The 22,054-nt window shown below is 39.5% G+C and overlaps 1 protein-coding gene across 2 annotated transcripts in view; it reads left to right on the top strand.

Annotated features, from left to right (window-relative positions):
- The window catches only part of LOC106095038 (FMRFamide receptor), a 327,581-nt gene extending 306,168 nt beyond the window's left edge, over window positions 1-21,413 (top strand). For both annotated transcript variants that reach the window (XM_059363538.1, XM_059363837.1), the window contains exons 4-5: window positions 14,667-14,790; window positions 14,872-21,413. In XM_059363538.1, coding sequence (XP_059219521.1) covers window positions 16,221-17,882 — 1,662 coding nt within the window. In that variant the 5' untranslated portion in view covers window positions 14,667-14,790; window positions 14,872-16,220 and the 3' untranslated portion in view covers window positions 17,883-21,413. The remainder of the gene's footprint in view (window positions 1-14,666; window positions 14,791-14,871) is intronic.
- The last annotated feature ends 641 nt before the right edge of the window (window positions 21,414-22,054 follow it).

Below are 22,054 nucleotides of genomic sequence, written 5' to 3' on the forward strand. Positions count from 1 at the left end.
GACAGACGGACGGACATGGCTAGCATGGCTAGATCGACATAAAATGTCGCGACGATCAAGAATATATATGCTTGGTGGGGTCTTAGACGAATATTTCTAGTAGTTACAAACAGAATGACAAAATTAGTATACCCCCCATCCTATGGTGGAGGGTATAAAAAGGCGTTAAGTTCGGCCGGGATTCGGGATTGAATTGAATGTTGGAGGTCACAGTAAAAGTCATTGTATAAAATTTCAGCCAAATTGAATAAGAATTGCGCCCTCTAGATGCTCAAGAAGTCAAGCCCCAAGATCGGGTTATATGGCAGCCACATCGAAACATGGACCGATTTGGCCCATTTACAATCCCAACCGACCTACACTAATAAGATATATTTGTGCAAAATGTCAAGCATTTAGCTTTACTCCTTCGAAAGTTAGCGTGCTTTCGATAGACGGACGGTCGGACATGGCTAGATCGACTTAGAATGTCATGACGATCAAGAATACGTATATTTTATGGGGTCTTAGATGCATATTTCGAGAAGTTACAAAAGGAATGACGAAATTAGTATAACCTCATCCTATGGTTTGGGTACAAAAACGTAAACTCAAATTGTTGGCCTGCCTATTTTGAAGTACATGAAGCACCCGTTTTATTTGACACGTTTTGTTCAAACTTCACTTTAAACCCACCTATAATACCTCACCCTTAGAAAAAAGAGAACAAGTTAAAAGATTTAACCAAGTTTTTTCATTAAAGACTTATCAATGAATATGCCATTTCTGTCCAACAAATGCAAAAAATTCACTTGTGTTCCCACTTTTTGACTTTCAATCTGTATAACTTTAAACGGGGTAATAGATGTGGACACTTTTTGCAGCAAAGCAGTTGTAAGTTTTGTCACCAATCCAAACCAAGCATCAAAATGAAAATTTACCCACAAATATCTTCGTAAATTGAAAAACACGAAGCTGGTCTCAGACGGAATTTCAAAAAATAAAATTTTAATTCGAATATCCCCGATACCAGGAGAGATATTATAGACCTAAAGTGGACTTTTTGTAGGCATCTTTGAGCACTATCCAGCATAAACCACTTTTAAAATCGCACCACAAATTATAATTTGGCAGCCCCAATAATTTTTCGAAATGCTGAGGTGACCATCTTCAAGGGCTTTAAAATTTGACACTTGATAACACCTCAGCTCAAACCATTCAAAATTTCAAAGAATTATCTGTACCCGTTCTCAAATGGCTGATTTTTTATAATTTTTATACCCTCCACCATAAGATGGGGGGTATACTAATTTCGTCATTCTGTTTGTAACTACTCGAAATATTCGTCTGAGACCCCACCAAGCATATATATTCTTGATCGTCGCGACATTTTATGTCGATCTAGCCATGTCCGTCCGTCTGTCTGTCCATCCGTCCGTCTGTCTGTCGAAGCACGCTAACTTCCGAAGGAGTAAAGCTAGCCGCTTGAAATTTTGCAAAAATACTTCTTATTGGTGTAGGTCGGTTGGTATTGTAAATGGGCCATATCGGTCCATGTTTTGATATAGCTGCCATATAATCCGATCTTGGGTCTTGACTTCTTGAGCCTCTAGAGGGCGCAATTCTTATCCGATTAGAATGAAATTTCGCACGAAGTATTTCGTTATGATATCCAACAACTGTGCCAAGTATAATTGAAATCGGTCCATAACCTGATATAGCTGTCATATAAACAGATCTGAGGATTTGACTTCTTGAGCTTCTAGAGGGCGCAATTCCTATCCGATTTGGCTAAAATTTTGCATGACGTATTTTATTTTTACTTTCAACAACTGTATCAAATAAGGTTCAAATCGGTTCATAACCTGATACAGCTGCCATATAAACCGATCTGGGATCTTGACTTCTTGACCCCTAGAGGTCGCAATTATTATCCGATATGCCTGAAATTTTCTACGATGGATCCTCCCATGACCATCAACAAACGTGTTTATTATGGTCTGAATCGATCTATAGCCCGATACAGATCCCATATAAATAGTTCTCTCTATTTTACTTTGTGAGCCCCAATGGTCCGAACCGGACCATATCTTGATATCGTTTTAATAGCAGAGCAACTCTTTTCTTATATCCTTTTTTTGCCTAAGAAGAGATGCCGGGAAAAGAACTCGGCAAATGCGATCCATGGTGGAGGGTATATAAGATTCGGCCCGGCCGAACTTAGCACGCTTTTACTTGTTGTTTCTATTTGCGACAAAAAATATAATAAAAAACTTTAAGAATGTTTATGCAAAATGTAGTGATGCCAAATGCATTGAGCAGGCACAAAAAAAATATTGAAATTTTGGCATTATAAAATTATTTCGAGGTAGGCTGGGCAAAAGTCTGTCTCTTTTCACTGAAATATATTCTTTAGAAAATAATAATTAAAATGTAGTCCTTTGAAAATATTTTATTGAAATATATTTTTCAAAATTCTGTCTGTAGAACATTATAAATAAACAATTTTGACATTTTAAAAACTTTACTAAAATTTTGTGTTTAGTATAAATTTAATTTAATCTTTTTTCTATAGACAAGATCATTTTGGTGGGGCTCGGGACCAAGGGCCTGGCTACGTCCATTACATCTGATATGGCCTTTTAGGCTGTAGTCGCCACAATTTTGGTTCGATCATTGTAAAATCTAACGTGAGGTGTTTTATTTAACGTCCTAGCATGTGTACTAAATAGATATATCTCCGATGTGGTTCTAAACCCTGTAGTAGCGACTATTTATGTCCTATCGAAAAAATCTTACAAGGTTCTATTCAGTTTTTCAGTAGGTATGCAAAATTAAAGTCTGACTAGTTTTATATAAACAAATAAAAAAGAGTTAAGTTCGGCCGGGCCGAACTTTGGATACCCACCACCTCGGGTATATATGTAAGCCACCTTTCGTCAAAATCCGGTGAAAAGTGCATACCTTATGCCCCATAGTAGCTATATAAAAAAATATTCCGACTTGGACCAAATACTTATAAGTACAAGTCATTGTGTACAACAAAATATTATTTTAAGTAGCTATATCTAAAAATAAACCGATCTGATCCATTTTAGTGAAATCGGATTATAAATGCGCCTTTTATGGACTTTAAATCGAGATATCGGTCTATATGGCAGCTATATCCAAATCTGGACCGATCTGAACCAAATTAAAGAAGAAGGTCGAAAGGCTTATCTTAACTCAATGTCCCAAATTTGGGCGAAATCGGGCAATAAATGCGCCTTCTATGGCCCCAAAACCTTAAATCAAGAGATCGGTCTATATGACAGCTATATCCAAATCTGGACCGATCTGCGCCATATTGCAGAAGTATGTCAAAGGGCTTAACTTAACTCTCTGTCCCAAATTTCAGCGACATCGGATAATAAATGCGCCTTTTATGGGCCTAAAATCCTAAATCGAGAGATCGGTCCATATGGCAGCTATATCCAAATCTGATCCGATCTGGGCCAATTTTAAGAAAAGCGGTACGAGATTTGGCACTGAGACGTAGCCAGGTGGCTAAATAATTCTTTTTCATTTTCTACCTTTTTGCTTGTTAGGGCGAAGATCATTAAATTTTTGTTTCTCTTTCGAGACGAGCTCAATGATCGGAGATTTGCTTGGCAAATGGAAAAGAAAAGCCAGAGATAGCAACACATAGTAGCAACACTACTATGGAACTTTTACCATATTAGGTATGATGGCTTCAAGGGCCGTGGTTGGTATGTTGTGTTTGAATCGTATTAATTGCGAAGACGCCTCTATGATACTATTATTACATTTACCACCCGGATCCCCATCAAAATTATTTTTTGAAGAATTTTTTCTTAAAACAAAATTTTATCTAAATTTTCTCTAAAGACAACATTTTTAATGAACAAAATTTCAGCAAAAAAAAAATCTGTAATGACAACCTATCCGAGAGATTATTTTTTAAGCCAAGATTTCAATAAAATTTTGCATTTTGCAACACTACACTTTGCATCAACAATTTTAACGACATTTTTGAAAAATAATATTTTATTTCGTAAGCATCTAAAGCAAAAAGTAATTTTTTTAATACTTATTAACCATTTAGCGAAAAAAGCTGGATTTAATGATTTTGACATAAAATACCACCTGCTGTCAACAGAAGTGGGATTGTTGCCATTAATTTGTTTTTATACCCTCCACCATAGGATGGGGGGTATACTAATTTCGTCATTCTGATTGTAACTTCTCGAAATATTCGTCTGAGACCCCATAAAGTATATATTCTTGATCGTCGCGACATTTTATGTCGATCTAGCCATGTCCGTCCGTCCGTCCGTCTGTCTGTCGAAAGCACGCTAATTTTCGAAGGAGAAAAACTAGCCTCTTGAAATTTTGCACAAATACTTCTTATTAGTGTAGGTCGGTTGGTATTGTAAATGGGCCATATCGGTCCTTGTTGTGATATAACTGCCATATTAACCGATCTTCGGTCTTGACTTCTTGAGCCTCTATAGTGCGCAATTCTTATCGGATTGAGATGAAATTTTGCACGACGTGTTTTGTTATAATATCCAACAACGGTGCCAAGTATGGTTCAAATCGGTCAATAACCTGATATAGCTGTCATATAAACCGATTTTGGGTCTTGACTTCTTGAGCTTCTAGAGGGCGCAATTCCTATCTGATTTGGCTGAAATTTTGTATGACGTATTTAATTCTTACTTTCAACAACTGTGTCAAATAAGGTTCAAATCGGTTCATAATCTGATATAGCTGCCATATAAATCGATGTGGGATCTTGACTTCTTGGGCCTCTAGAGGTCGCAATTATTATCCGATTTGCCTGAAATTTTGTACGACGGATTCTCTTATGACCATCAACATACGTGTTTATTATGGTCTGAATTGGTCTATAGCCCGATACAGCTCCCATATAAATCGATCTCTCTATTTTATTTCTTGAGCCCCCAAAGTGCGTAATTCTTATTCGAATTGGCTGACATTTTACACAGGTCTCCAACATATAATTTAATTGTGGTCCAAACCAGACCATATCTTGATATCGTTTTAATAGCAGAGCAAATCTTTTCTTATATCCTTTTTTTGCCTAAGAAGAGATGCTGGGAAAAGAACTCGACAAACGCGATCCATGGTGGAGGGTATATAAGATTTGGCCCGGCCGAACTTAGCACTTAGAAACCATCAAATGCAACAAGACATTAAAACGGATTCCAGTAATCTCGCTCCTAAGAATTTTGAGACATTTTTTCGTTTGAGTTTTGGGGTAATGAAAAATGCCAACTCTCGACAAGCCAATTTTCCCCAAACCATGACGGGAAAAATTGTTGTAATTGGTTTCAGTTGTTCTCTTTACGCCAGTACAAATTTCACTTCGATACCTCTTTCCTAACTCGAGCTAAAATTTTTTAAGGCAGCTCTATACTTCGACATTTTTCGTCGTTAATAAGTTAAGTTGGAGGCCACCGTAGCGCAGAGGTTAGCATATCCGCCTATGACGCTGAACGCCTGGGTTCGAATCCTGGCGAGACCATCAGAAAAAATTTGCAGCGGTGGTTTTCCCCTCCTAATGCTGGCAACATTTGTGAGATACTATGCCATGTAAAACTTCTCTCCAAAGAGGTGTCGCTCTGCGGCACGCCGTTCGGACTTGGCTATAAAAAGGAGGCCCCTTATCATTGAGCTTAAAATTTGAATCGGACTGCACTCATTGATATATGAGAAGTTTGCCCCTGTTCCTTAGTGGAATGTTCATCGGTAAAATTTGCAATTTGGACGGAAGTTTCATTACACAAAATAAAAAAAGAACAATATTGAAATATTTAGAAATGGAAACCCAATAAAGTTTAAATACCCGGTGATGGAACCATTACCGACTTTATAAAAAGTCGGAAGACTAGACTTGGTAATGAACCTAAAACGATGACATCAGGCAGCACAGTGACAGGAAAGTCAATGCAGTCTAAAGAATGAGGAGCGGACGATGAGATCATCACCTACTTCCAAGATGCCCATTTACTAAAGGACCAATCATTGAGGTAATCCAGATAAACCTCCACCGGAGCGAGACTGCTACACGCGCTGTGATGAAGAAAATCAGCAAGGGCAAAATTCATATTGCCTTAATTCAGGAGCCATGGACGACCCAGAACAAAGTTTCTGGACTGAACCATATCAACTACCAATTATTCTATGCTAACACTGGTACTCGGCCGAGGACCTGCGTTAATTGTCATAAAAATTTTAATTATATAATTTTCCCAGAGTTGTCAACGTCGGATGTAACAATGGTGAAACAGTGGAGCATACCTTGCATCACTTTATGTGCCTTTCGACTCTCCGACACCGCCATCCATGTCGGAGCTGCAACGGCTGGTGAGGAAAGCAAAACAGACAAGAAACGAGGTACTAATAGGGTGCGATGCGAACTTTCACCACATTTCGTAGGGTAGTACCAACACTAATAAGCGGGGCCAAGCCCTGACAGAGTTCTTGAATACTAACGACCTAATAACACTAAATATTGGTAACGTTTGGTAATAGGATTAGGGAGGAGGTATTAGATGGGACGATATGTTCGGATTATCTAATCGATGAGGTTCAGGATTGGAGGGTCTCCATGGAACACTTTTTCTATGACCATCGCTATATTAAGTTTAGAATAGCACGGTCAGCGCCGAATCCGATAAGCTTCCGGAATAAGTTGAAAACCAGCGTTAATGACGCCGCCAAGATAAGAAAGTTTCTCTCAAAAACCCATGTCCAAAATGAAACTTTAGTAGACGACATGGTAGTGAGAACAGAGAAAACGGAGGACATGTTGAGGCTTTTGATGAAATCCCATTTTCCACGGGATACGAAGGCGCTCACGGAGACACCGGAATCTTGGAATAATGACGTTGATCGAAGGTTTATAATAACGGAATTTATGGCGAAGGAATCCTTGAGGAGCTTCAAACCTTTTAATTCACCCGGACCTGATGGAATATTTCCGGCGTTACTGCAGAAGGAGGCAGACTATCTGGCGCCTCGTCTGGCCAAAATTTTCACAGTGTGCCTAGGACTTGCATATACTCCGTTTATACCCAATACCGGCATGGCAAGTTATGCGACACCAAAGGCCTACAGACCCATAAGCCTTACGTCCTTTCTACTCAAAACCATGGAATGTATTGTGGACACTATGATAAATAGTATGACATCCAGCGAACAGCTCAAATACAAACAGCATGCCTATGTCAAGGGAAGGTCGGTGGAGACTGCCCTGCACGAGGTTGTGCATAAAATAGAAGAATCATTCGACGCCTAAACGTACACACTGGCGGTATGCATTGCCATCGAGGGGGCTTTTAACAATGTGCGGAGCGACACAATGATCCAATCCTTAGACCAGTACCAGGTGAACCCGGTCCTTAGAGACTGGATAAACCATGTGCTAAGGAACAGGTGGATAAATTGTGTGTCCCATGGCATAAATATAAGGGAGAAAGTGGCCCAGGACTCGTCACTGGGGGTCATTTCATGGCCACTCCTATGGGTGACCACCATAAATGACCTATTATAGATGCTGACTGAAGATGAAATTGTACCCGTCTGGTACGCAGACGATGTTATAATACTTCTAAGGGGTAAGGATCCCCGAGCTATGCAGAAGGGCCGAAAGGGTCTTGCATATGGCATATGACTGGGCTAGACCCAGAGGTATCAATGTCAACCCAGAGAAGACTGAAATATGCCTGTTCAATTTAATGCACCACGTTTCCTCAATAAGACGATTTCGATATTCGACAAGGTCAAATACTTAGATGTGATCTTGGACAGGAAATTGAATTGGAAGTGTCACATTCAGGAGCGTACTGAGAAAGATCACAGATGTTGGGCACTATGTAGACGGGTCGTAGGCTCGAACTGGGGCCTGAATCTTAGGATAGTTCACTGGCTCTACAGGAGCGTGATAAGACCAATTCTTACTTACGCCTCTATAGTTTGTTGGACAGCTATGGAGAAAAAGTTCAACATAAGGACCATACAGATTGAGAGTGAGGCAGCCAGGATGATTGAGGATGGGAGCAGCTCATAGCATTGCGGTATAATCACTCCTGCAGGCGAAGATCCGGGCAATCGCGGAATGCGTGAAGTGGTGTGGTTCTAACGCGAGGACGTCGAGTGTGAACATCTTTACCGATAGTACAATTGCCATACGGGCAATAACAAGCAGGACGGTAAGGTCACGAACAGTCTTGCAGTTTAAGAAGGAGATTGGCGCCTTCTCTGAGAAAAGCAATATCCGCATCGTTTGGGTGCAGGGCCATAATGAAGTAAGGGGAAATGAGTACCAGACGATTTGGAGGTGAAAGTCAGAGGACTGTTGTCAATAAACTTGGTTAACCTGACGCCTTTCGTGTCGACGCAGTCTCGTCTAAAAGATACCGGCACATAGGTGGAGACACAATGCCAGACATGAACCAACTTAGGGGAGTGGTATTGAAAACAATTCAGGATTTTGTAGGTAGCACGGAATTCCTAACTTAAAATTTTCTTTTTAGAGTTTACTTAATAGTTTTTAGAGCGCAAAACAAGCCGATTGCTGGCTTAGGTGTATGTCCATAGTGGCATAAGGCGGATTAATATCTGCACCATCTTTTCAACCTAACCTAACCTAAATTTATTTTGAATGCTGAAAGACTTAAATTTTGCGGTAAGGAATTTCACAGACGTGAATCCCAAATATGGTAAGATCTTTCAAAAATAGTGCTATTGTAATATTCAATAAGTAGGTGGGAGTTTCTGCTATTTGTCAGAAAGTTGATAGTGTTAAACATATAACGGGGTTGTCTATGTTTATTAATGCAGAAGAGATGATATGGACACCTAACGTTTATGTTATGCTCGAATGAGCATCCGACAAATTCAATGGTAAGATGTTGGTAATCGCTGCGGCAGTGATTACCATAGTCGTATCTATGAAAACAAGATAAGAGCTTGCAGGGATTATAGGAATTTGCTGGTGAATAAATTTCTAAGCCATATAAAATGTGTGGAGTTATAAGAGAATGCCCTAAGAAACATTTAATATGCACTGGAAGAACTAAATTTAAATTTTACAATCTTCTAAGAATAACATTTATTTTAGCAATGACATGTGAAACATGTAATATGAATTTCAACGATGAGTCCAAATCAAAACCAAGAAGTAAAGCCGACTCGTTTGTATCAATAGCATAATTCTGTGCTGTCAGGTTATATAAAGGAACTAGCTGAACCTGGCCCGCTCCGCTGAGCCTTCTTTTACTTTATATGGAACAAAACTATCCTTTGCAAATTTATTTTCGACTATTAAAGAGCTGTTAGGAAAATACCATCCCAAATTCCTCTCATCTGCCATTATCGGTAAATATGTATGTCCGAATTAAAGGTGTTTTCAGGGGTGAGGTGGTCCCCCAGAAACTTAGCCCTGAAAAGAATGTAACCATCCTGTTGTACTTTCAAATACCATTTATTAAAACCTCATATTGCCATTGGTTTAAAGGGAGTTTATGAGATGAGGTGTCCCCCAAATACTTGGCCCTAAAATTGGTTAACAAATTCGTTTTCTAATCTCAAATACCTTTCATTTGAGCCACATATTGCCATTGTCGGTAAATTTTTACTCTTTGGGGGTGTTTTGGGGAAGGGGCAGTTCCCCAAATACATGGTCCCACATTTCGATATCCGATTCGTATTCTACTCCCAAATACCTTTATTTGAGCCCCATATTGCGATGGTCAGTTAATAATTGCTGTTTGTGGGATGTTTTGGGGAAGTGTAAACCCCCAGAAAATTCGTCCCGAAAAGTGGGTATCAATTTCGTGCTCTACTCCCCAACACCATTTATTTGACATGGTTGGTATATATGTACGATTTAGGGATGTTTTGGGGAATGGGGTTGTCCCCCAAACACCTAGCCCTGACAATATATCAGCATCGCACTCTACTCTGAAATATCATTTATCCATATAGCTATTGGCCTCAAAGTTGGGAATAAATTTTGTTTTCTAATCTCAAATCAAAAAGTGTCGACATAAGTACTTTTTCCGAAAATTGCTATCAGATTCGTGCTTTAATCCTACAGACCTTTCATTTGAGCCCCATATTGCTATGGTCGTAAATTTGTCCTCTTTGAGGGTCTTTTTGGAGACTGGCGTCACCCAAAACACTTGGTCCCACATTTGGATATCTCATTCGTATTCTACACTCAAATACCTTTTATTTGAGCCCCATATTGCTATGGTCAGTAAATAATTCCTGTTTGGGGGTGTTTTGGGGAAGGGGTGGACTCCAGAAACTTGGTCCCACATTTGGATATCAGATTCGTATTCTACTCTCAAAAATCTTTTATTTGAGTCCCATATTGCCATGGTCGGTAAATATGTCCGATTTAGGGGTGTTTTGGGGGTTGAGGTGGCCCCAAAACACTTGGTCGGAAAATTGGATATCAGATATGTTTTCTAATCTTAAATTCCTTTAATTTGATACCAGTGCGTATACTTCGTGGGTCGTCAACGTTAGGGTAGTCCATTATTTCTATTCCTTTGTTTCTCAGAGTAATTTGTTAAGTTTTCCAGGTGTGCTCGCCCCGGTTAGGGGCTGCTGGGGCTTAGTATCTGAATGGCAGTTTTACACGAGTACCATACGCCTTTGGAATACTCTTCCTCACAATATCCAAAACATCCGCAACGCGTCAATTAAAAAAAAAACACTTTCCATTTTTCTTCGAAATTAGCTGTTTTCTAATTTTATTTTTTTTTCTTTTAAACAATATTATTTTCGAACATATTCCAAAGTTTATTTTAAACCAGACAAACAAACAACAAACGCTCGAAAACGAATCTTTTTGCCATAGGACTGTTTTTTCGATTTCGCAACTTAATTCTCCATTTCAAAACCTTATTAACATAAAACAAGTAAAAACGCGTTAAGTTCGACCGGGCCGAACTTTGGATACCCACCATCTCGGGTATATATTATATAAACCACCTTTCATCAAAATCCTGTGAAAATTGCATACCTTATGTCCCATAGCAGTAGAATCGCAATATGTTCCGATTTAGACCAAATACTAATAAGTACAAGTCATTGTTCAATTGTGTATAAAAAAATATTGCTCTTTTTAGTAGCTATATCTAAAAATAAATCGATCTGAACCATATACGACACGGATGTCGAAAAGCCTAACATAAGTCACTGTGTCAAAATTTCAGTGAAATCGGATTATAATACGCCTTTTATGGGGCCAAGACTTTAAATCGAGATATCGGTCTACATAGCAGCTATATCCAAATCTGGACCGTTGCAGAAAAATGTCGAAGAGCCTAACACAACTCACTGTCCAAAATTATGGCGAAATCTGACAATAAATTCGCCTTTTATGGGCCCAAAACCTATAATCGAGAGATCGTTCTATATGACAGCTATATTCAAATCTGGACCGATCTGGTCCAAATTAAGGAAAGATGTCGAAGGGCCTAAGACAACTCACTGTTCCAAATTTTAGCAAAATCGGATAATAAATGTGGCTTTTATAACCCTAAATCTACTTGCAAATACCTTTCATTTGAGTCCCATATTGCCATGGTTGGTAAATATGTCCGATTTAGGGATATTTTGGGGCTTGGGGTGGTCCCTCTAACACTCGGTCCGACAGTTGGATATCAGATACGTTTTCTTATTCTAAATACCTTTCATTTGAGTTCATTTTGTCGTGATTTTTCTAAAGATATGTTTGGTATGTTTTAGGGTGGGGCAGCCTCCCTAGGTACCCCATCCGAAATTTGGATCCCAAATTTTTATTTTTAGGGTACTATATGAGAGCACACAAAATTTGGCATAAATCGCACCACCCATTTTCGAGATCTGGCGTTTCTGAAAAGTAGGGTAAGGGGAGGGTCCGCCCACTTCAGATATCAAACAATGTAGTACCCTATTTTCTCCACGGGATCATTATACACCATCTGTGAAAATTTCAAGAAAATCGGTTCAGCCGTTTCTGAGTCTATAAGGAACACACAAACACACAAACATACAAACAAACAAACAAACAAACCTACAAACAAACACAAATTGATTTTTATATATATGATAGTCCGATATTTCCTTTACGGAAATAATAAAGTAAAATATGACGAAAATGCTCCTTTGTGGGCTCCATATTAAAATTGACGCCAAACAAACAAATGTAAACAAAATTTCGCGCACTTTTTTCTAAAGCAAGCTAAAAGTAACAGCTGATAACTGACAGAAGAAAGAATGCCATTACAGAGTCACAAGCCGTTGAAAAATTTTGTCAACGCCGACTATATGAACAAGTAAAAGCGTGCTAAGTTCGGCCGGGCCGAATCTTATATACCCTCCACCATGGATCGCATTTGTCGAGTTCTTTTCCCGGCATCTCTTCTTAGGCAAAACAGGATATAAGAAAAGATTTGCTCTGCTATTAGAACGATATCCAGATATGGTCCGGTTTGGACCACAATTAAATTATATGTTGGAGACCTGTGTAAAATGTTCGAATAAGAATTGCGCTCTTTGTGAGCTCAAAAAGTAAAATAGAGAGATCGATTTATGTGGGAGCTGCATCGGGCTATGGACCGATTCAGACCATAATAAACTCGTATGTTGATGGTCATGAAAGAATCCGTCGTACAAAATTTCAGGCAAATCGGATAATAATTGCGACCTCTAGAGGCTCAAGAAGTCAAGATCGCAGATCGGTTTATATGGCACCTATATCAGGTTATGAACCGACTTGTACTTTATTTGACATAGTTGTTGAAAGTAACAATAAAAAACGTCTTCGTAAATTTCAGCCAAATCGGATAGGAACTGCGCCCTCAAGAAGCTCAAGAAGTCAAGTCCCCAGATCTGTTTATATGACAGCTATATCAGGTTATGAACCGATTTGAACCATATTTGGCACATACTACGTGCCAAAATTCATTCAAATCGGAAAGGAATTGCGCCCTCTAGAGGCTCAAGAAGTCAAGACCCAAGATCGGTTTATATGACAGCTATATAAGGTTATAAACCGATTTGAACCATACTTGGCACAGTTATTGGATATCGTAACAAAACACGTCGTGCAAAATTTCATTCCAATCGGATAAGAATTGCGCACTCTAGAGGCTCAAGAAGTCAAGACCCAAGATCGGTTTATATGGCAGCTATATCAGGTTATGGACCGATTTGAACCATACTTGGCACAGTTGTTGGATATCATAACAAAACACGTCGTGCAAAATTTCATCCCAATCGGATAAGAAATGCGCACTCTAGAGGCTCAAGAAGTCAAGACCCAAGATCGGTTTATATGGCATCTATATCAAAACATGGACCGATATGGCCCATTTACAACACCAACCGACCTACACTAATAAGAAGTATTTGTGCAAAATTTCAAGCGGCTAGCTTTACTCCTTCGGAAGTTAGCGTGCTTTCGACAGACAGACGGACGGACGGACAGACGGACAGACGGACGGACATGGCTAGATCGACATACAATTTCACGACGATCAAGAATATATATACTTTATGGGGTCTCAGACGAATATTTCGAGTAGTTACAAACAGAATGACGAAATTAGTATACCCCCCATCTTATAGTGGAGGGTATAAAAATACGCAATTACTTTTTTAATCGGAGTTGAATACAGCTTGATATAGTAAACGGAATGACAAAATTAATATATTTCTTGCCCTACGACGGAGTGTGTAAGAAGTAAATTTAAAAGTCAATTTAAATGTAAAGGTGCGAGAGGGGAGCGGAGCGAAAAAATTTGCCGGAGCGGTCCGGAAAATGGTACATGCTCCGGATCCTTGGTTTAAGTTGCTCTGCCATCATACCAGGGGTGCACAAAACTAAAATTTTCTTTACACCAGCGTTCATTCTCGATGCACAAGTATTCTTATTCTCTTGACATCAGTCGTTGTTGAGACAGCAACCAATAAACACACGCATAAGTCCCTGCACGGGATAACTATGAGCACCACACAGGCTGAAACCTTGAGATCCGATCTGCGTGGTGTTCATTGCTATCCCGAGAAGCTTAGCCTTGACCTAGCGGCCTCGTCAGCAGGTTGCGGATGGTGGAATGATCCATACGGAGTAGAGGGTCTCAGTGAGAGGCCGGGCGGCACCGGCTCTTGCTTAAACAACGAATGCCTATGATGCTCGATATGACAAGGCGAGTTATTGGCGCGTTTAAATAACAAATGGTCACCATGTTTCCGCGGCGATCGGTCCCTTGGGCCGGAACAAGTTTGCTCACCTACAGGAGCTTGACTGTTTTTCTAAAAGTATTCATTTATTCATCCATAACTATTTTGTCCTCTTCAAAGTTTTCCCCCCATATATTTTTTCTGTTTTTTCCAATCCTCAAAATATTCCTGGAACGATTTTTTTGAGTTTCACAAAATTTGATACAGTTTCTTTGATAAATTTTTTCGAATTGTAAGAAATTGAAGAGCACATCATAACTAACCCAAAATTGTCGATATCAACATATCGATAATTGAACACACTTTACTCACGAAATTTGAAAATAAAGTTATTTTTTTGATTAGACTTCGTACAATACAAATATACCACATTAATATTCCTCTAACCAAATCTTGTCTATTTCAATTCATTGCAGCTTTCCCAGGACTATGCTTTAGAGGAAAAGCAAACCTACGAACACAAATTCGAAAAACAAAGCGGCTTAACATTTCCTTCAGAATATAATAGGGAACTTTAACGAGTATCAATACACAAGACAGGTAGGTGCCTTGGTTTGCACCACACCCTCAACTATACCAATGGTTGTTACTTTAACGATACTTGTCTTTTCGGTCTTCTAGGTTCGTGCTACATATAATAGCAGCAAGTGTCTGGTAGAGCACTGTAAAGAAATGCTGGAAAATTTCAGTAAATAAGGATAACGCCTGACAATGATGTCTATCTGTACGTGCAGCAATCTGTGTTTTCCTACTTAAATGCAACAACTGCAACGGCTAGTATCGTGCCTAAGGAAATCTTGCGGGGCCCCCCCCCCACACATACACATACTGGTTCTCGAAGACATCTACTCTTTATGTTACTACAATTCAAATGCCACCTCAAATACATAGCCTAAGCATTGGAGTCTGCGAGGCAGTTTAGATTTGCAAATAACTAGGTGGCTGTTGTAACTATTTCCCAGAAGTCGACGCATTGATCCATGCCTGCACTTGAACTTCGATAATCTGAATAAAAGTCAAAGGTGAACATGTGTCTAAATTAAGGACACCGGTAAAAATAGAAATCTCTAACATTGTGTGTGCATACACAATTAACCAAGCCCAGAACGATGCTGGACTTGTAATCCAATAGTCACAAAAGGAGACTGGGAAAGTGCATGCGACCATAGCACCACGAACGTGGTTTATCAACACCGTATTAATTGGTACAAAAAGTGAAAAACCATCACAAAGACAAAAGCCAGCCATCCAACAAGCGTATTAGCCACAGTAGTGGCAAACCGCACTGGATCCATAATAAAATATGTAAAGTCTTGTTTAGCAAGAGGAGCTGTTCAAATTCAGTTAACTTCCGCAGGGAGACATTGTGTTCTCGAATTATAAAGCACGTGTAAATGCTGGACTTCATCTGCATTATTGGAGGCATTTGCATGTCTACTCTGACAGATCATTAGGTTCACGTCCTGTTGAAAGGGCATTGGCATTAAGCAGACTACTACAGGGATTTTCTGCCCTGAAACTTGCATATTTTGTTTATGCCTGACATTGGGGAGTAGACCAAAAAGGGACCCCCACTTACCATATGAACTTTTGTAAATAAAACACCAAAAATTGACATCAGAAAGAATCACAAAGCCCATTAATTTTAAGCCTGGTAATAGCTCAAATGAAAGTTTGTGATATAGACTTGTAAGGACAAACGGAGGATATAAATTGAAACACCCTTCCACCCACCTAGCCATAGTTAAATTTAAGTGCGAACGAATCTTTCAACATTTCGTTAGAGAAAACAATTAAGACAAAAAGAAAAGACATACGTGAGCAAGTTCCTTACTAAGCAGATATTTTAACAGCAGAAAACATTCGACGAATTTATTTGGGAGTGACTGGGATTTTGATGGGAGGGAACCATAGCATTCACTTGCTGATTATTTTGATATCATACCAGTGACTTGTTGAAACCTTAACCGATGATTTTCCACAATACAACGGATAGTCTTTATCCGTTTGCGACATCTTCCATTGAGCCTCTTCGGCGTTTGGAGTTGTCGTCACAAAACCCCGATACGTATTTTATTGGAGAATTCGACAACCGTCCCATCGACACCAATGAATTCATTCAAAGCGTCAGCGAAGCCAACCAGGCCAGCGACCACTTTATACAGTACAGTACTGTCGAATCATCTATGGTATACAGTACTTTTGGTGGCAGTACTCCACCGTCATCCATTGTTCCTAGTATTTTACTGTCGGCGGAAAATGGCACGAATTTCACTTTGTACGGACACAACTCCTCCGACCACCAGCAATACTCGTATCAGCCCTGTACTAAAGTCTATAATCCTGAAGAAGAAGAAACCCTAGTGGAGTTCTGGGTTTGCGGTATTTGCCTGAATGTGGTGGGCATTCTGGGCATTATCGGCAATGTGATTTCAATGATCATTCTATCGCGTCCTCAAATGCGTTCTAGCATCAACTACCTGCTCATAGGATTAGCGTGCTGTGATACTGTCTTAATAATTACCTCCATGTTGCTCTTTGGCATACCGTCCATCTACCCTTACACGGGCAAATTTTTTCTGTACTACAACTATATATTCCCCTATATATCGCCGGTGGTCTTTCCCATAGGCATGATTTCGCAGACGGCCAGTATATACATGACGTTCACCGTTACTCTGGAGCGCTATGTGGCCGTCTGTCATCCGTTGAAGGCCCGGGCTCTCTGCACGTATGGGCGAGCCAAAATCTACTTCATTGTATGCGTACTGTTTGCGACACTCTACAATCTACCCCGTTTTTGGGAAGTGGTCACTCAGAGTACTGCGTACGATGATTTACCCGATGTCTTGCACTGTGTTAGACCCTCGGCGCTGCGGCAGAATTTGATGTACATAAACCTGTACATCCATTGGTGTTACCTGATAGTCAACTATATCATACCCTTTCTGACGCTTGCTATTTTGAACTGCCTTATTTACCGTCAGGTGAAGCGGGCGAATAGAGAGCGACAAAGGCTTTCACGTTCGGAGAAGCGAGAAATTGGTTTGGCAACCATGCTCTTATGCGTAGTGGTTGTCTTCTTCGCCTTCAATTTTTTAGCCCTAGTGTTGAACATATCGGAGGCCTTTTACAATTTTATCGACAACTCGCTAACGAAAACGAACAACTTGTTGGTCACCATCAATAGCAGTTGCAATTTTCTAATCTACGTCATCTTTGGCGAGAAATTTAAGCGCATTTTCCTGCTGATTTTTTTCAAGCGCCGCCTGAGCCGAGACCAACCCGATCTTATACACTACGAAAGCTCAATATCGAACAATGGTGATGGCACTCTGAATCATCGATCGTCGGGACGCTTCTCGCGGCATGGTACTCAGCGCAGTACGACCACCTACTTGGTGACCACCTCGGCCAACAGTACCCTTAACAATGGTCGTCTAATGAAAAGTGCCAGCTCACCGGGTGTTGTGAAGATCAAACGGGGCCGGGCTCCCTCGCCTGGACCAGTGGTATACTTTCCGGCGCGTGAGGTGCAGCGTACCTCGCCGGTGATAATGTCGAATAACAATTCGCCCCTAGGTTGTGATTGGATGGAATCCAAGAATGGCCAGATGACTTCTGGTTTCTGAGACTCGCTGTGTATGATTTATAATCTCGCGGACAGCTACGACTACGAGTGCCTAAACCTACACACTGTGAATTGCAAACACTATGTCTGAATGTCAGTCTGGAGCAAAAGTAGACTTACTCCATAAAAATACCTGTATATGTAGATAACACACACATACACTCTCATTCTCCCATAAATATAAGTACTTTAATACAAAAATAGCTTTAAAAATATCATAGATATAGTCAAAAATTGGTTCCAAACTTCTTAAATTAAATACAAACCAAATATTCTATTAGTAGATTGAAAAATCATGTATATATCAAAAGAGCTGAATCTTTTCCTTATTCTCCCAATAACATTTCCTTAAGAAAATTAGTCTAATATTTTAAAATTTTGAATTATTGGGGCTTGCTTTTTGGGCCAGTGCCAGCGAAAAGCCAAGCCGTTACACCATTATTTGATTATCGCATTAAAAGCTCGGCTAAATTCGATTCTTTTGCGATACCACGTAATACACGAAACGTAATACACGATTCCTATACGCGGGTATTGAGTTTGTGGTAGATTGAAATGCTAATGACGGCAGCACATCGTAATCAAATTAAACCAATCCTTAATTCGGTGATCATAACGAGTTGGACATTAACTCAAACAATTATCGAAGTACATATTATTGATATTCGCAAGACGAATTAGTTGCCAACCTAACATTTTTCTTTACATTGCATTTTGCTGAAATTTTGAATTTGAAACTCTAAAGTATTTCAGAGCAAGTCACGATTAAGCATTTTAACTTTCTCGGTCCTTCTATGAGTTCTTTATAATGTTGAACTTTTAAATTTATGAAACATGGTAAACCGGAACGTTTTAAAGAGCCAGATTGACTATGTAGGTTATCTTCGATTGAAAAGAGGGTGCAGATATTAATCCACCGGTACTGGTCTAAGAATTTGATCAGTGTGTCGGTCCGCACACTGCTAAAGGCCCCCTCAATGTCAACGCATACCGCCAATGTGTACATCTTGGCATCGAAGGATTCTTCTGTTTTACACACAACCTCGTGCAGGGCAGTCTCTACCGTCCTTCCCTTTACATAGACATGCTGTTTAAATTTGAGCAGTTCGCTGGATGTCCTAGTCTTTATCTGGTGTCCACAATACGTTCCATGGTTTTGAGTAGATAGAACGCAAGGCTTATAGGTTTGTAGGCCTTTGGTGTCGCATAACTTGCCTCGCCGAGCTTGGGTATAAATACCACCTATGCCTCCTGCCAGGCCAGATGGGGCGCCGGATAGTCGGCCTCCTTCTGGAGTAACGCCGCAAATATTCCATCAGGTGCGGGTGACTTAATTGGTTTGAAGCTCCCCAAGGCTTCCTTGACCATAAATTCCGCTATGATAGGTCTTCGATCAACCTCATTATTCCAAGATTCCGGTGTCTCCGTGAGTCTCGTCGTACCGTATGGAAAATGGGTTTTCATCAAAAGCCTCAACATGTCCTCCGTTGTCTCTGCTCTCACTCCCATGTCGTCTACTTACATTTCAGTTTGGACATGGCTTTTTGAGGGAAACTTTTACATCTTGGCGGCGTCGCCATCGACCTGTTTGCAGAAAAGTTTCCAGGAGGCACGTTTTGTTGCTCTGGAAAACTTATTGTATTCCTTGAGCCGTGTGTAGTACACATCCCTGATTTCTTTTCTCGAAGAGGACAACTATCTTCAAAAGAAACCACAAAACCAAGAAACCACAGTCGCAATCCTGTTGACAAGGCCCTCTATGCTTGGACAATCTAAATTATCTTCTTCTGAGTAGTTTTCCGAGTTTTCTCCAGTTGATTTTCAACTTATTACGGAAGTTTATCGGATTCGGCGCTGGTCGTGCTATTCTAAACCTGGCGTAGCAATGGTCTGATAAGGTGTGCTCCTTGGAGACACTTCAATTCTGAACCTTATCGATCAGATTTTCCGAGCATATTGTCAAGTCTTAAATCTCCACCCTAATTTTTTACGTTAAATAAACACAGAACTGATAGCGTGAGTCAAGGTCATTGACAATTTATTAACTTTGTCTAAGGAAACCAAACACATAAGACTTGAAAATGATTCTGGATTCAGAAATTTAGAGACAAACAAAAAAAAAAAAAAAATCACGGAAATACCACCTAATCTTGGCTCCTTTAAGTATGATCAACATGGGTACTTTTTCGGTCTAAATACTGACAACTAAAAAGGTGGTAAGTTCAGGCGAGGCCACATCTTGGGTACTCACCTCCATGGATTCCGCTAAAAATTTACTTTTATTAACTCAGTTCGTATTTGAATTATTTTGCAACAATCACATCTAGTATTGGTTGAGGTTTTTATGGTCTCAAGAAATCATTTCATATCAGTATATTGACCGGATTAAAAATGAAGCAGAGGGGCTCACGAAGTCAAATCTGGGGATTCGTATTATACTTAGCATGGATGTTGAAAGTCATAGCAGAAGTTTTTGAGCCAAATTCCAGTCAAATCAGATGAAATTTGATGCTTTTAGGGGCCTGAGATGTCAAACTCGGGAATCGGTTTATATTGGGGGTATATCATACTTAGCATGGATGCTGAAAATCAGAACAGAAGTTTTTGTGCCAAATTTCAGCAAAATCAGAAAATTAAGGCCTCTAGGGCCTCAGGAAATCAAAACCGGCTATCGGTTTATACAGGTGCTTTATCCAAATGTAAACCGATATGTTCGATTTGCAATCCCCAATGACTGAAATTGTTAAGACGTTCGGCGCTATCGTGATTTCGACAGACGGACATGACTAGATCGACTCAGAATGTCAAGACGATCAAAAATATATACACTTTCTCAGAATTGGGTCTCAGATCAATACTTCAAGGTTTTACTAACGGAATGACTTGATTAGTATGACTCACGTGGCTATGTTATACTAATAGTAAGTCGCAATTTTTATACTAATGGGAGTAATAATAACAAATAAAAGCATGCTAAGATCGGCTGGGCCGAATCTTATATGCCCTCCATCATGGATCGCATTTGTCGAGCTCTTTTCAAGGTATCTCTTTTTTGGCAAACAAAGAATAAAAGAAAAGAATTGCATTGCTATTGGAGCTATATCAAGTTATGGTTTATTTCAGACCCATAGTAGGCCATAGTAGAAGTCGTTGTGTAAAATTTCAGCCAAATCTATTAGTAAGAATTGCGATCGTTGTACTTGTAGAATTGCGATAGTAGAAGTCGTTGTGTGAAATTTTAGCCAAATCTATTAGTAAGAATTGCGAAGCCGTTGTACAAAATTGTTGCCAAATTGGATAATAACTGCACCCTCTTGTGGCTCATGAAGTCAAGACCCCAGATCGGTTTATATGGCAGCTTTATCAGGCTATGGACCGATTTCTCCCATTTACAATCCCAACAGACCTACAATAATAAAAAGCATTTGTGCAAAATTTCAAGCGCCTAGCTTTACTCCTTCGAAAGTTAATGTGCTTTCGACAGACAGACGGACGGACATGGCTAGATCGACTTAAAATGATATGAAGATCAAGAATATACAGCGGTCAAAAAAAGTATTCATCATTCAATGTTTTTTTTTTAATAAGTCTACAAAAGACAATTGGAATAAAAACATATTAAACTAATGATGCAGTAGTGCTTGTGTGATATATATGTACACAATTTCATTGTTTTTTAAGAAAAAAATAGTATTTATTGGAACAAAAAGGGCCATTTTACAGCTGAACACAAAAAATTAAACAAAAAAAGTATTCATCATTGCAAAAAAACAAAAAAATAAATAACATAATTTAAAAAAATTAATACTTTGTTATTCGACCACCGCGTCTTATAACTTCTTTTAAACGGTTTGACATCGATTGGACTAATTTAGCGGTTATATTTTGGTCTATATTAGTCCATTCCTCCATTATCACCTGTTGCATTTGACTCTTGCTCGAAAAATTGCGCGTTCTCAATTTGCGTTCGAGATGTTCCCAAAGATGTTCAATTGGGTTCAAGTCGGGACTTTGAGGAGGAGTTTTAATGACTTTGGGGCAGTTATACAGCATCCACATCTTGGTATTTAAAGCAGAATGTTTGGGGTCATTATCTTGATAATATTGAAAGTTATTACCAAGCCCAAGTTTTACAGCACTATCTTTTAAATTCCTCTTTAAAATGTCAATGTA

The sequence above is a fragment of the Stomoxys calcitrans genome, chromosome 1 (assembly GCF_963082655.1).
Source record: "Stomoxys calcitrans chromosome 1, idStoCalc2.1, whole genome shotgun sequence".
In the NCBI taxonomy this organism is placed as follows: domain Eukaryota; kingdom Metazoa; phylum Arthropoda; class Insecta; order Diptera; family Muscidae; genus Stomoxys; species Stomoxys calcitrans.